Source organism: Mus musculus, chromosome 7, assembly GCF_000001635.26.
Source record: "Mus musculus strain C57BL/6J chromosome 7, GRCm38.p6 C57BL/6J".
In the NCBI taxonomy this organism is placed as follows: Eukaryota; Metazoa; Chordata; class Mammalia; order Rodentia; family Muridae; genus Mus; species Mus musculus.
In genome coordinates, this window is record NC_000073.6 from 119,859,169 (window position 1) to 119,874,285 (window position 15,117).

The following is a 15,117-nucleotide window of genomic DNA, read 5'->3' on the forward strand; positions in this document are numbered from 1 at the left end:
CCCTGCACTCTTAAAACCATGGTCTTCCATGACCCTGACATATTCTTATACACAAACAAACAACCCCAATATGGATACATAACTTTGACAAATTATGCAACTGCTACTTGATAACTGAAGCCATCCCAGTTCTATCCTAGTTGGTACCACTATCCAGTGTCACACTTTCCTCCTCTGCTCCCCTGGTGACATGAAAGCATCTGTGACTAACCTGGTGAATTTGCACATGGTAGCAGCCTGGAACTTCCAGGCCAAGAGCAGCACTCGAAATTCTGTAGGATCAACACATAGGTCATTGCAAAAGCGCTCCATGCCTTCCTCCAAAATTGCATCCTCCCGCTCATCCTTGTAGCGCCTGAATAGTTCTTCCAACCTCTGCAAAGAAGACTCCTCAGCATTGGTCTTGGACTCCCTCCCAGCATCTCCAGAAGAAGTTGGCAGCTGGCAGGCCTCAGTGGCAGCCTCTGCTTTCTTGGTCCCATTGACAAGAATATCCCCAGCTGGTTTGCCACAAGGTGGCACCTGTTCCTCACGGTGGCTAGCCCCCCGCCTGCTGTGTGACTTGTTGCTGGGGTCCCGGTCTCCATTCTTGCTGCCCAAGGTTGATGAAGGATTCTTGCACTTGGTGACACACTGGCCCATGGTGGTAGTACCCTGGCCTCTAGAGTGGACCCCTCTGGATCAAATGCCCTCGCTGCCACTGGCCCATGTACTTCAACATGCCATCAGTTAGAGGAGCCAGGCAACCTGGAAGGAAATTACAAAATAGTTAACACTCTATTTCACTGAGCTAACAATGAGACAGGGGAGAGAACCCTATCCCAGCTCACCATTACCTCTCCTGTAAGTCAGCTCTGTGGGATGCTTACCCTTGTGTCTGGTCTACAGAGTGAGTTTCAGGACAGCCAAAGCTATACAGAGAAACCCTGTCTCGAAAAACCACAACAAAACAAAACAACAACAACAAAAAAAAAACAGACCAAAAAACCAGTTATCTGGACCTGAGTTAAGCCACAAGTTTACATCTGGTTCTATACCTAATACCTACACATTCAGATTTCAACAAAGATTGCTACAAACTTTTACTCTCAGCACAACATAAGGAACACCTTAGAGGGTAAATGACCTTGGCCTGGTAGCCATGGCAACTAATTGAGCAGAACAATACAGAGGTAGCAGAGTCTCTGATAATGGTAAAGGATGGAAGCAAGGAGAGTTAAAGGAACCTCACCTCACCACAAGCATCCCTCCCCGCCCCCTTACAGACCCTGCACTACGCGTGGAAAATTAACTGAAAGCAGGACTCCATGAGGAAACCTCCATCAAGTCTTCAGTAACAAGATGCTGTAGCTATTTTAGGGTTACTCATGCTCCTGACAGTAACCCCTCACCTGTACTCTGTCAAGCTGGATTCTAGTAGAATAGAGATGAGGCCATATCCAGGCCACCTGTAATCGCATAATGGTCTAATGGTGAAGTAAGAAGTGTCAAAACTACAAGCAGGGGCCTAGACAAACAGCAAAGTGCAGTGTGCCTGGATCTCTGGATGCACAAAGGTGTACCGTCCTAGCTCCACCCTGTTCCACCCACCTACATAGAGCCTGTACTCCAGGTACTTTCCCAACCTAGGTGTGTCTCCACACCCAATACAATCTCTAAGAGATAAAACTGCTGGATCAAAAGGCTACACTGACACTGAGCAATATCTATTTTAACTAAGTTTTTATATGAACTGCTAAAAATGTGTGAACAAAAGCAGAAGCAATTTTCAATACTGCATACTTATGAGTTGTTATTAACCATCAACTATTTTGTTATAATAGAAAATCCATTTATGATTTAATACTTGCAAACTTCTGCTAAGTGTTAGAACAATAGCAGCCACTGTCTGTTAGTATGTAGAATGTAGCAAAGAAAGCAGACACTAGATAAAAATCAGTGTCAGCCAGACTTGGGCCTCTCACTTCTAAGGAGCCTTCATGATTCTTCAGGGTGCAAAGTCAGAGCTCACTTAAGAGTCTGGTGATAGGGCAAAGGGCAGTTGTTAAGAAAAGCTGAATAAACAAAAACAAATAAAAAAATAAACAGCTTCCACCAAACAGTGCCTGGATAAACTGGAGTTATCTTCAAAGGGAATTCTCTCTAAAAGGAAGCAGAGAGTATAGTCATCTAAAAAGAACCACAATCATTCCTGTAGTTAGGCAGACTCCTATAAGGGTGTGTCCTATTCTCCACCCTCAGAAACAAAAGACATGTCTACACATGCCCTCAAAAGAAAGGCAGTTTCAATTTGCTTAAGCCAAAACAAGACACACAAAGAAACTCTTAAAAGTGCTTTCGCTGTGAAAAGTGACAGACCCAAGCATGGCTTCTCACAGGCTGTTATACGCTGAGCATGTAGTAAGCCATAAGTGAAACCAATTCAAATCTCAAAAGGCAAAGGGTTAATTCTTGGAGAAGAATTGTTCGAGCAGAATTCTCTCTAAACAAGAAAGACTGCAGCATGTGGAGGGTCTGGTTTCCAGATTTGTGTTTCTAAAGACTGGATTGCTGAAAGAAACAAAAGGCCCAAACTTACACAAACCCCACATGCTCACAGACTGGCAACTCTAATTCCCAGGCTGGCTGACTCACCAGTGTTTGCTGCTCAGATCCTGCTGCAGGAGGCCCAGCACCCGGGTGAGGTAAGAGGATTTCCTGCCCTGCATCTGACCCACCTACCCAGGCTGCTCACCCCACCCCCACTGGACAGATGCTTCTGTACAGCAGCTCCCTCCAAAGCCTGGCGCCAAGGCCTGCAGGTAAGAGCAGAACAGATGGGGCTCCCATAGAGGCCCAAATCTCATTTACTCTGCTGTGCCTCCATGTAAAAGCATCTTTTGATGACCTGATACAGCGGAACCAGTTGAAACCTGAAGGCTTTTAACATGCTCAGCAGATGAGAAAGAGGAAAATCAATGTGGACAGATGATCAATCACACAATGACAGAAGGTCAGCTTTCTCCCATCATGGCTCCTTTCTTTAAAAGGTTCCCATTCTGGTGGGGTTGAGCAGTGGTCTCAAGTCAGAAGTCAGTATGTTCTTTGCTAGTGGGCACTGCTCCTTGGTTGCTTGTTTATTTCCCCTTCTGGCAGAGCCTTCAGTCTTTCAAAGTCTCACTGGCTGTTAGCTAACAACAGCAACCATCAATTACTGGGCATTTGATACAGGGCCAAACTCTATGCTAACTAAGCACTTTAAGAACACTAGCACACGTGCCCTCCTCACCATAACCCCATTTAAAGACAGGAAAACTGAGGCTCTGCATGTAGTAAACTTATGCAACATCACAGAACAAACAGAACCTGGAATGTTTAGTTCAAGAAACCATGACCTGTATAACTGAACCCACATCTGTCAAAGCATCATGGGACAATACACTGAGGAATGGGCCTTGAGGTGAGGAACAGATACAGCAACCTTAGAATATCAAATCTTAACCATCAGCCACTACAAAGAACATCATACTGTCTGTGTGCACACATATACACACACTCACCAATAATAATAATTTAAAAATTATAACAATAGGCCAGGCGTAGTGATGCATGTGTTTAATCCCAGCACTTAGGAAGCAGAGACAGGCGGATCTCTGTGAGTTCAAGACCAACTTGATCTACATAGTGAACCCAGTCTCAAAACATAGAAAGTCTCATACCACATTACTGACCATATTCAAAAGCTCCAAAGCCCCAACATGTGGAGAATCAGACTCTCCACAGGAAGGGGTTTCCTTGTGATTGATCCTCAATAAAACCAAGCTGTGCCTGGTAAAAACTGTAAATTGCTAGCCATGCCCTGCTCCTAACCTGAGGCAGGCTTTCCTGTCATCTTGCATCCATCTCTATAGGTTTGCAAAGACAGGATCTCTAGCTTTCTAGGCAATTTCACTCAGTTAGTGACAGTGTCTTCCCAGGTGCCTTACTCCCTCTCACTGCCACCTGCTGACAGCCTTTGCACAATCTAGATATTCCAGTGCCAAGTTTACAAAAACAACACAATTATTAGTAATGAATACCACTTTCTATTTGCTATATTGTATATTGTTATAACAGCAGTATAGAAACATAGCTCTCTGAAATAATTATTGAGTTCCAGGAAACTAAATGGCAGCACACTGAGGTCAAGAAGCTACCTAGGAAGGGAGAAAACAGTGCAGTTATCAAGAGGTTGGGTGCATCACAGTGAAGGCATCTATTAACCAGACCTGTCTGCAGCTTATTCCACTGCGCCTCAGGACTCTTGAGTGGAGGAAATGAGATGGTCCATGCATCTGGTGCACAGAAGCAGTCAATGAAGGGTCCGCCTCTGTAATCATTATTATTACTGCTATCACACAGTCACTGACAGACCAAAGCTTCCTTTACCGAAGGAATTGTTCTTCAGTAGCCAGCCCAGCTCTATCAGGGCAAGTCAAATGTCTCAAGTGACAGCTCTCCTGCTTTAGCTCTGTGGCACAAATGAGTCAAACAGAGCCAAGAACAAAAGAGAGGTGGGAAAGGGGTGACTGAAAACCTCAGTAGGGGAGGGGGAACTACTCATGCACACATACAATAACTGGGGTACCTATTCTAAGCCTGCATACTCCTTTGAATATGTATTTACTGTCAGGAACTTTGTTCCACTTACAATGGGTCATCATAGTATCCAGCTTTTGTCCTCCAGCTGCTTCTGCCTCCTTCCCTCCTTTCTCTGCACGTCAGCCTCCAGACCCATCCTTCCTCTGTACCAGCCCTGGCTGCCATTCCTGAGGACAGGCTTCACTACCTGCCCAGCTCAACCCAGCCTCGGGCCTGAAGCAGACACTAGGCCCCAAGGGCAATCCTTATAGGCCCCAGGTCCCTGGAGGTGCTCTAGTTTCAGCTGCACCTATCTCTTTGGTAGTTCCATGAGGTGACAACCAGGCAAATCTGTCTTCAAGTGGCTTGCTCTTGGCTGTTCAGCCAAACCACTGTGGAGGACCAACCCTCACTGGAGCCTGATGTAAATGGAGACAGAAAAAATGGAGAGATAAGAGAACTACAAAGAAAACTTGAGAGCGACTCAGAAGGATACTAAGGTCTGGGGCTATAGCTGCAGTTTTATAACAAGCCTAAGAAGTAAATTGTTATAGGCTCTACAGATTTGGAAACCACACAACAGTATTACAAAATAAAACCAGCCTGCTAAGACTTCACTGAGATTTCACAGAAAGGTGGGTCTTGTTTGGGTTCTTAAATGACAATAAACAGGAAATGGAAGAAAAGAAAGCCAAAACGGTTGGTCCATGTATTAACATATAGTAATAGCTATATCTTGAAAATCATTACAGGGTGCTGGGGAGATTGGCTCATAGTAAAGTGTCAGCCACAAAAAGCATGAGGACTTCAGCTTGGGTCTCCAGCACCCATGTAAATACTGGGTGTGATAAGCCATGTCTATCTAATCCCAGTTCTGGGGCAGGTGGTGAAGACAGGGAAGGTTCCTGGGGCTTGCAGACTAGCCAGCCAAAGTGATAAGCTCTGGGCTCAGTGATAGACCTTATCTCAGAAAACACGGGGCAGAAAGACACCTGACATTGACCTTTGACCTTTACGCATGCACACTTACGATGCCCACACTTAATATGTATTGAGACTGATGTGAACTATCACACTTGGATCGTTACATCGCTATAAGTTAACTTTTTTTTTTTTCATTTTATAAAAGCAGGAAAATAATAAAATTCAGGGAGTTGGCTTAAAGTAACCAGTCTGACTCCACACTCTCTGATCTCTATCGCTGGCCTTGCTTACTCTTCTCTGCTATGATGTGTGTCAGGGCATGCCAGACCCCTTGGGAAGATAATGGTGCACCAAGAAGAAAATGTTCTTTATCAACACATAAATGTATTCCAAAGGGTGAATCTATATGCAGAGTAAATTCCAAGGACACCTTGGACTCTCATCCAGGACTTCCATAAGCAATGTATCCCTTCAACAAACCATTTGGCCTCTCTGAGTTTCTGTGACTCCAACATTAAAACAAGGGGTCTTCACTTGTCTTTTCAAAGTATAATATTCTGGGGCTACCTTCACATCATTGCCATTTAAAGGAAACTGCAGTTCTAATCTGGAACCCTCTGAAGACAAGAAAATTTCCTCCTGTTATAATGAATTGCTCCCTTGCTTCTTACAAGGAGAAAAACAAGTGACTCCAATCTGAACAATGGGTGATAGACACCACACCGTGGAGTTTACTGTCTTCCCTTTCCTTCCTCATTTTAGACCTTGACTGGAGGTAAGCAGTTGTGTCCCACTCCCCAAGCCCACACAACCCAGTAAGCAGCCCAGAGTAAGCTGGCTATTTGCTGTACCTAGTTAGGTCAACAAGCTTGCTCGGAGGAATGCTGTATTGGTGTTGATAGGGAGCCTGCCACCCCTTGTGAAACAGGCAAGTGCTATACCAAAAACAGGTCAACCAAGTGTCAGATCTGCCCCAAGACTGTCTTAAACCACCAACCCAATGTCCTTCTCCATGGTCAGTCTATTCTGCAGCAAGAAGCTACCAACACTGGCATTCCCACATAATAGCAATATGAAATTCATGTTTCCAACGTCCATCTAAACAGTTTGTAGAGCTGAGTCCATGTTCTTACTTCTTGTTGTTTTTGTTTGTTTGTTTGTTTTTTGTTTGTTTTCGAGACAGGGTTTCTCTGTGTAGCCCTGGCTGTCCTGGAACTCACTTTGTAGACCAGGCCGGCCTCTAACTCAGAAATCCGCCTGCCTCTGCCTCCCGAGTGCTGGGACTAAAGGCGTGCACCACCACACCCGGCTATGTTCTTACTTATCAAATACTAAAGACCAGGACCTGAGAACATGAAAGCCTCAGTTTTTCTACAGCAGCCAGAGGCTGAGCCAACCGTGCTGGCAGAAGCCATCCTCTAAGTCTTTAAACAAGACCACAGAGACTCCTAGTCCCACCTGGCAGCTTACAGGTTCTGAGTGGCCTTTTCAAAAAAGACTGCAAAGTGTGTCCTGTCCAATGGTAACAGCTTCTAGAAGCTTGCATACATCATGAGGAAAAACTGATAGCTTGCTCCTCTCACTGGGAACTTAGGCTGGAAGATCACCTTCAGAGAGTAGATCTTGCCAGAGCTACTTAGTGGGGAAAGCAGTTTCCTCTGCCAAAACAAACAAGACCCGTCTGTTTCTATGCCCATGCTTTTAACAGTGTCTTTGTCCTAAAATGCCCTATACTAGCAAGCAAAAACTGCAGGTCCAGTTAGAGCTGGGTAAGACTTGCTATACCAAACAATCTCAAAAATGCAAAAGGAAAGAGGCATGAAGGAAGGAAAGATACAATATTTTAAAAAGGAAATATGTGCAGTAATTATATTTCTAGGAAATAACCTTGAGTCACATGACCAACACCTTCCAACTTGACCCAAGACCGTTTCTTTACTTTCATTATTGTCACTGGTCCTTAGGTGTCACACCTTAAACACAATCACATCCTGTATAATGACGTTTCTATCAGTAATGGACTATAATCACGATGGTGGTCCCATAAGATTATTATGTAGTTCTTAGTGCCACCACAGCCACCCCAATGCTGTGGAGAAAGTGTTCACTTGTTCATGAAGATGCTTACACAGATGAACACCCTATACTGCCAGATGTATAAAGTACACACAGCATATATACTTATGTACCGACTATAATATTTTAACACAGTTACATTGTGGCTACATACTGTCGATGTTACTTCTCTGTTGTTAAAAGGTTGCTGTGTGACTCTGGCAGCAAGTTCATACATATCACATGTAATATGTCCCCAGACTAAATCAAGATATGAAGTGAATGACACTAGCGGCATCCACACAATAACAAACGCATTCAGAATCCATCCCCTAAGTCAATGACTAGATACTCATGAGACAATATATATAATTAAGGCCTGAGGAGTGAAACCAATGCAGCTGGCTAGTCTGAGGGATACTTGTCAAATAATACAAGCATGCCAACACAGGTGCATACCATATACACAAAGTAATGAAGCATTTTGGTCTCTAGGTTTTAGAACTGAGTTGCATGTTTACCCAAAATAACCCAAAACTGTGCCTTCTCATATCACTGGTCCACAGTCCAATTTTTTGCTTTTTCCCCCATCACAACTATTTTAAAGTAAGTCTGACTACCTACACATGTGCAAAGGGGGCATGCTTAGGAGGGCAGTGGATTTCTGGGTTGGCCACTGTGTTAGTTGCTTTTCTAATTGATGTTACCGACAGAAGGAACTTAATGGGATGAAAGATTTATGTCGGCTGTTCCAGAAGATACAGTCAGTCCACCACTGCAGCAGGATGTGCGTAGGCAGCTCCTCACAAAACGGCAGATGAGGGAGCAGAGAAGTTAGCCTGGGATCTGGAGCACACATCACCTTAAATCCTCACTCCCAGAGACCACCTCCTGCTGGCAAGGCCACGGTCCCAAATGTTCTATAGCTTCCCTAGTCACCTAGTGGGCACCAAATATTCAAACACATGAACCTGAACACTTCAGATTCAAATTGTCACTCCTTTGTCTCTCTCAGTTTCCCAAGGCATTCCTTGTTTAAAGGCAGAACTTTGTCTTGAGTTTGTACGCCCTGGAACTATAATAAAAAAATGGCCTGCCTGCTACACTACCTCTATGTGTACAGGCTGTTTGCTTCCTTGGGATGGTAGCTCAGTAGACCTCTCTGAAAGCGAACTGCTGATTATACATTAATTCCCTGCTTCTAGGTAGCATATGGGTATCTGCCACTGAGGAATTTAGCTGATTATAGCTAATTAGTCCTCAAACATCTGGTTAACACATGGACTGTTCACTTTTTGGTCACCTAAAGAGTTGAGAAAAATACTTAACTGAAGATAAGATTACATTTTTTGCATTTAGTAAAAGGCAAGAAAGCAGATTGTAAAATGATTCAAAAGATGAGGAAACAACCTGATACAAAAATGATAAATGACTGCCTGCAAATGCCTTAAAAGTATACTTAGATGATCACAAGTGCACAGCTGTGGTTTCTAGAGTCATGTGACTTCTAAGTCTCAAGTTCATCACATGGTAAGTGATCAATTTCCTAATGCTTCCTCATTCTTTATAGAGAAAAATCTAACTCCATTATAAGACCACACATACCAATTCCTTCCTAGAGGCCCATGATGGAGGCTGACTGCTAATGCCTAGCAGACAGGAAAAAGGGACAAAAAAAGACCTGCATAGTAAGGTCTCCTCCTTGGTTTTTTTTTTCTTTTTTCTTTTTTTTCCTTAGATATCTTCTTTATTTACATTTCAAATGTTATCCCTTTTCCTGGTTTCCCCTCCAAAAACCCCATATCCCCTTCCCCCTCCCCCTGCTCACCAACCCACCCACTCCCACTTCCTGGTCCTGGCTTTCCCCTCCACTGGGGCAGAGAGCCTTCACAGGACTAAGGGCCTCTCCTCCCATTGATGACCAACTAGGCCATCCTCTGCTACATATGCAACTGGAGCCATGAATCCTACCATGTATATTCTTTGGTTGGTGGTTTAGTCCCACGAAGCTCTGGGGGTACTGGTTAGAATTCATGGAAGGAGTTACAGATACAAAGTGTGGAGCAGAGACTGAAGGAATGACCATCTAGAGACTGCCCCACCTGGGGATCCATCTCCTAGACAATCACCAAACCCAGACACTATTATGGATGCCAACAAGTGCTTGCTGACAGGAGCCTGATATAGCTGTCTCCTGAAAGGCTCTGCCAGTGCCTCACAAATACAGAAGTGGATGTTCACAGTCATCCACTGGATGGAACACGGGGTCCCCAGTGAAGTAGCTAGAGAAAGTACCCAGGTAGCTGAAGGGGTTTACAGCCCCATAGGAGCAGATGCTGATTTCTATGCCCAGACATCTAGTAGTCCTGACTTTGGTATGGACAACCATTCTAGTCTCAATGTTATGTAAAATTGTTTTCCAACACCTCTGATTCATTAATAAAGGGCTGATTACCCAATAAACTAGGCAGGAGAAGAAAATCCCAGCAGGGGATCTCAGAGGAGAAAGACCAGGAAAGAGAAGAACCAGAAAGATTTATTTACCATGAGGTCTCAATGAGAGAGCAGCCATGAGGCCACACATGTAACAGAGGAAGCCAAGGCAGGACTACAGGTAAAGGACCACATGGCTGGGAAGTAGGCAGTCAGAGACAGAATAGATGAGTACCTGCCCAGCATAGTGCCTGTAGTTTGTTAATAAAAATACCAGACTCTGTGCCATTTATTCAGGAGCTAAAATGGGTTAGAGCAGGTGTAGAAACACCCTGCTGTTACTTGGGAGCAAAAGAGGCACAGCAACCCCTCCCCCAACAAATTACAGTCTGTGTGTGTGTGTGTGTGTGTGTGTGTGTGTAAGTGTAAGAGAGAGAGAGCAGGAGAGAGCAAGAGCAAGTACATGAGTACAGGCAGGTGTATATATGAATTATTCCAGAATACCAACAAAGAATATACTTTTGGTGTTTTAGTAAGCATATGCAGATCACACACACACACACACACACACACACACACACACATACATGTAATATATACATTAAACTTATAAGTTATATTGCACATCCTATTTTGCAGCCCTTTCCACTCAACATTTTTTTTTTGATAAACATCTTTCCCTCTCAAAAAAATGATGTGTGCTGGGAATGTACAGGAGTGCATGTACACATGAACTCCTCAGGCACTGTCTACCTAGTTTGTGTTTGGATGGTTGGGTTTCGAGATTTTTTTTTTATGTGTATGAATGTATGTAAGTGTGAGGGTATGTACATGTGAACACAGGTTTGCATGGAGAGGGTATCAAATCTCATGAAACTGTAAGTGCCTAACAGGAGTACTAAGAACAGAACTTGGGTCCTCTTCAAGAGCAGTATATACTCTTAACCACTAATCCATATCTCCAACCCTTTTGTATTCAGACAGGGTCTCTCAATTTCTTGGGCTGATCAAGGAGGCTAGAGAGTGAGCCCCTGCATCTGCCTGTCTTCTCCTCCCTAGCTTAAGGATTAGACATACATGCCACTGTCTGTTTGCTGTGGTTTTAAAAAAAACTATTTATCTGTTCAGTTCGTGTATACACACATCGTGTACATGGGGTTGATTCTATTCTTTCCACCAATAGGGGTTCAGGAATCAAACTTGGGTCATTAGGCTTTAGTGGCAAGCACTCTTACCTTGCTGAGCCATCTTGACAGCCCTACTCTTTGATTTTTGTTTTTTAAACATGGGTTCTGAGGTTTCTGAACTCAGGTCTCCAAGCTTGCATGGAAGGACGTTACTTGGCTGAGCTACCACCTTAAATGCCTACAAAAAAATTAAAATATTGTTATGGCTGTTAATGCTCCAGGCCGGTCACATATAATCCATAAGGCTATTTATATCCTATTCAATCTATCAAAATTCTGGTACTATACTCCAGAGGAAGCAAAGAAACTGAAATTCCCTGTGTTAACCCACTGTACACAGCTATCTCAATGATCAGATACTGTGATTTGTTGTTTTAATTTCTTACTCTCAGATGCTAACTTACTTCCTGTAATTCACTATTATGGGCATACTAGGGTAATAGAAAAAAAAAGTTAAAAACCAGAACATTAATAATTATTTCCTGGGAATAACTCCTAAGAAGAAAAATTGATGGATCAAAGATTAGGTAAAAATACTTTATATAAAAATCTATTCTAGATCTACACATACTTTCAACATATTGTATTTGCCAACTTATTCAATTTCCCTTAAAATAAACAAAACAGAACACCACCCCCTTTTCCAGAAGCATGGAAGACAAGACAAATATCCAGGTGGCCAGTAAAGAAGTATCAGCTTTCCTGTGAGCACAGCAGCTTAACAGCTGTAAATGACAGGACAAGAGACAAGAGGTTCAAATGTTACCCTTCAGTTTCATCTACACTTCTTCTATGTACTTTTTAAGTATTAGACAAACCTTACCCTTTCCACCCTCCAAAAACGAAAGATGGTAGACTTGAAAAATCTACGAGTCCTCATCCTCTTAGCACTGGGCTGAAAGTCTAGCTCTCAGATTAATTAACCAGAGCCAGTGACTATCTGCACACTGGGCTATGGAGCCTTGGAAGCAGTCAATGGGTTGCATTTACACCACAGACCTATCATATGGACTTTTTGAGCTATAGACTGAATCAAAGGACATCACAGAATGTATTAGAACCATGTACATTTCCACACCATCTAGACTCTATCAGATAATTACCCAAGTTTCACACATAATCCCTACCCCTCTAATTAACTCCTGGTATAAGACTGTGTTTGTGGAATTCATAATGAAGCATGTGACTTAGGCTCATATGTTGCCTATAATACTCCTGGCTAATAACTATATTATCAGGGGTACACAGGCACCCAGGTCAACCAGAAAAAATTGAGCATTGAAAATGGCCACCCTACCAGAAAGACCAGGGAAAGTAAAATGTCTACGGAAGAAAGTGACTCTCTTTACCTGGTGAGTTTCAAATCCAATGCATACAGAACTCAAGAATGAGATTCTTAGGTGGAAGGTAATACTGAGAAATTACAAACTGGGTTTTGAAGACATCATTTACACCCTGAATCCAATGGCCTCAAGAAAGATCAAAGCCTAACCTTCATGAATATACCAGTCAGTAAATTCCCTTTTATATTTGCCAGATGTCAGCTTGTGTCACAACTGAAAGAGTTCTCACAAAGACAGTTAACACTTCTCAGTCTCTTACTAAAGCAGCACAGAAAGAAAGAACGATCTAATGCTTAGACTTCCTGATTCGTGTTCCTCACCCAGCTTACGAGGCCACAGTTTCAACCCAATATGTCATGGTACCCTCAGCTAAACAACAGGAGCAATGATCCCTGGCCATGAATGCTGTCAAATCCCATTACAACTAGGTGAGCCATTAGGATACTATTTATATAAGATGGCATGACTAACAAGCTAAGAGAACTATCCTAGCCCTCCTCTAAATACAGTTAGAGTACTCCTGCCTTCTCTTGTGGAAACATTCTATCTCATCTTCATGTTCCCAAGGAGGACCCCTACCTCCTACTCTACAAGCACAATGTGCCAGAATGTACGGCCAACTCGTCGGGAATCCTCTGCACAGTAATGACATGACCGATCCTCTTCCAGCTCAAAAGGTATTTGATCTAAACCACATCCTATGAAACTGAAAAACTAGACATGACCAGAGTTCTTGGTTTCAATTACCCAATTTCCCTTTAAGTGCTAAATGCCAATTTAGGAAGAATTCAGGTGTCTAAGACAGAAACTAAAAATGCTCATGTTTATCTGTCTTTATTATATATCCTGTAAGGGTTATATACAATCCATATATGTGTGTATATATATATATATACACATTTTATTTTCTTAACATTCATTTTTATAAATGCTTACATGGTACATGGATACATTAATATAGAGAGAGATAAATAAACAGATACTTCAATCAAAATAGTGTCCAACATATGATAAAAAGCAACAAGCAAGGAGTTACTGCAGGCTTTGCAAAGGTATCTCTTGCCGGGAGTGGTTATATGTGCTTTTAATCCCAGCCCTCAGGAGTCAGAGGCAGATGGATCTGAGTTCAGCATTAGCCAGGACCACATAGTGAGACCCCTGTCTCAAACAACAATAAAAACAAAGAAGACTACTTAGTTCTTCCCTATTTTCTGTCCTGCCCAAATTGCTACCACCTAAGGGCCGATGCAGAGCTGTCTATTTTGGCTGCCCAGACAGGCCTTACTTTAGAAAATTTTAAGACAAACAATAGATCCAAAAGCTCTTCTTCTGGTCATCGATACATTTAACAACCTGAAGGCAACTACAGGCCCAGAATACAATGTGCACGTAAACACATGTTCATTTTGCATCTAGTAACAGGGGGTTCAAAGAGTTGCATGCATCAACTGTCACCAGCTTTACATGTACTTCAACCACATCTAATCCTTTCACTCAGATCAGCAATGCAAATACTACAGCTCCTTCAGCTCCTCCTGAAATCCTCTCCCTGCCTTCTAGGGAGAACAGGGCATGCAAAATCGCTGGGCTTACACATCAGAGGCCTTCCCAGCTCTCCATGGGATACTTTGTACCTCAGAAGAGCACTTGTACCAGATGTGTCTCAAATACTGAAATGGAGTCAACCAAGTTATGTAGCATTGTACTCTAATCTGGGACATTTATGTTTGTCTTTTTGCTTGTTTTTGCTTTCTTCATTTTAATGGTTTAGATTTTCATTTGTTTTGCTTTGTTGTTGTTTGCTTGTTTCTGTTGTTTGCTTCTAGAAACACGGCCTTAACTGGCCTGAAACTCAAGAGATCTGCCTGCCTCTGTCTCCCCAGTGCTGGAATTAAAGGCATGTGCCAACCATGCCCAGCTGCTCTGGTGTTTTGGTTTGTTTTTATAGATATAATTAGAGTCCAGGCTGACCTTGAATTCATGATCCTCCTGCCTCAGCTTCACAGAGTACTTGGATTACAGGTTTGTAATACCAGACTGGCTTTATTCTCTGAGAGTCTCATTCGTTGACTTATTTGATCCCCCAAACAATACAAGTTATATCCTGTGTACCTACCTCAGTTTTTAGGCACACAGGAACTGTTTGCTACATATCTGCTGATGACCCACTGATAGTGTGGTGGTCTGGATAAAAATAGCCTGGCTTATGTATTTGGATATATTGCCATAGGCTTATGTATTTGAATGTTTGGTCCCCAGTTAGATATTTAGAGAGGATTAGGAAGTGTGATCTTGTTGGAGGAGGTGTGTCACTGAGGTTGAGCTTTGAGATTTCAAACACCCACAAGGCCCAGTCAGTCTCAGTTTCTCTCTGTCTCTGTCTATACTTTACAGATAATGTGTGAACTCTCAGCTGCTGCTCGAGCATCATGCCTGCCTGTCTGCCACTTTGCTCCCCGGCCATGATCTTGGACAACTTAACCCTCTGAAACTATAAGCAAGCTTCCCAATAAATGCTTTCTTGTATAAGTTGCCTTAATCGTGGTACCTACTCAAAGCAACACAACAGTAACTAA

At 42.9% G+C, this 15,117-nt stretch overlaps 2 protein-coding genes across 19 annotated transcripts in view; one reads left to right on the forward strand and one right to left on the reverse strand.

Moving 5' to 3' along the window:
• Positions 1-15,117, forward strand: part of Rexo5 (RNA exonuclease 5) — an 86,327-nt gene that overhangs the window by 65,052 nt on the left and 6,158 nt on the right. Inside the window, exons 20-23 of one of the 11 annotated variants that reach the window (XR_869733.3) lie at positions 2,621-2,801; positions 2,897-2,992; positions 8,938-13,218; positions 14,936-15,070. Coding sequence is in view for 8 of the 11 variants with exons in the window: in XM_006507990.4 (XP_006508053.1) it covers positions 2,621-2,801; positions 13,109-13,195 (268 nt within the window). In the remaining 3 variants the exon portion in view is untranslated. Of the gene's footprint in view, positions 1-2,620; positions 2,802-2,896; positions 2,993-8,937; positions 15,071-15,117 lie in introns of those variants that run through there. The other 10 variants (XR_378253.4, XM_006507990.4, XM_006507992.4 and 7 more) reach the window with 10 other exon arrangements.
• Dcun1d3 (DCN1, defective in cullin neddylation 1, domain containing 3 (S. cerevisiae)) overlaps positions 1-15,117 on the reverse strand; it is a 43,173-nt gene that overhangs the window by 6,011 nt on the left and 22,045 nt on the right. For 6 of the 8 annotated variants that reach the window (XM_011241748.3, XM_011241751.1, XM_011241750.3 and 3 more), the window contains one exon: positions 212-747. In XM_011241748.3, the coding sequence (XP_011240050.1) occupies positions 212-642 (431 nt within the window). In that variant the 5' untranslated portion in view covers positions 643-747. Of the gene's footprint in view, positions 1-211; positions 748-2,634; positions 2,660-11,246; positions 11,377-15,117 lie in introns of those variants that run through there. The other 2 variants (XM_017322200.2, XM_006507681.3) reach the window with 2 other exon arrangements.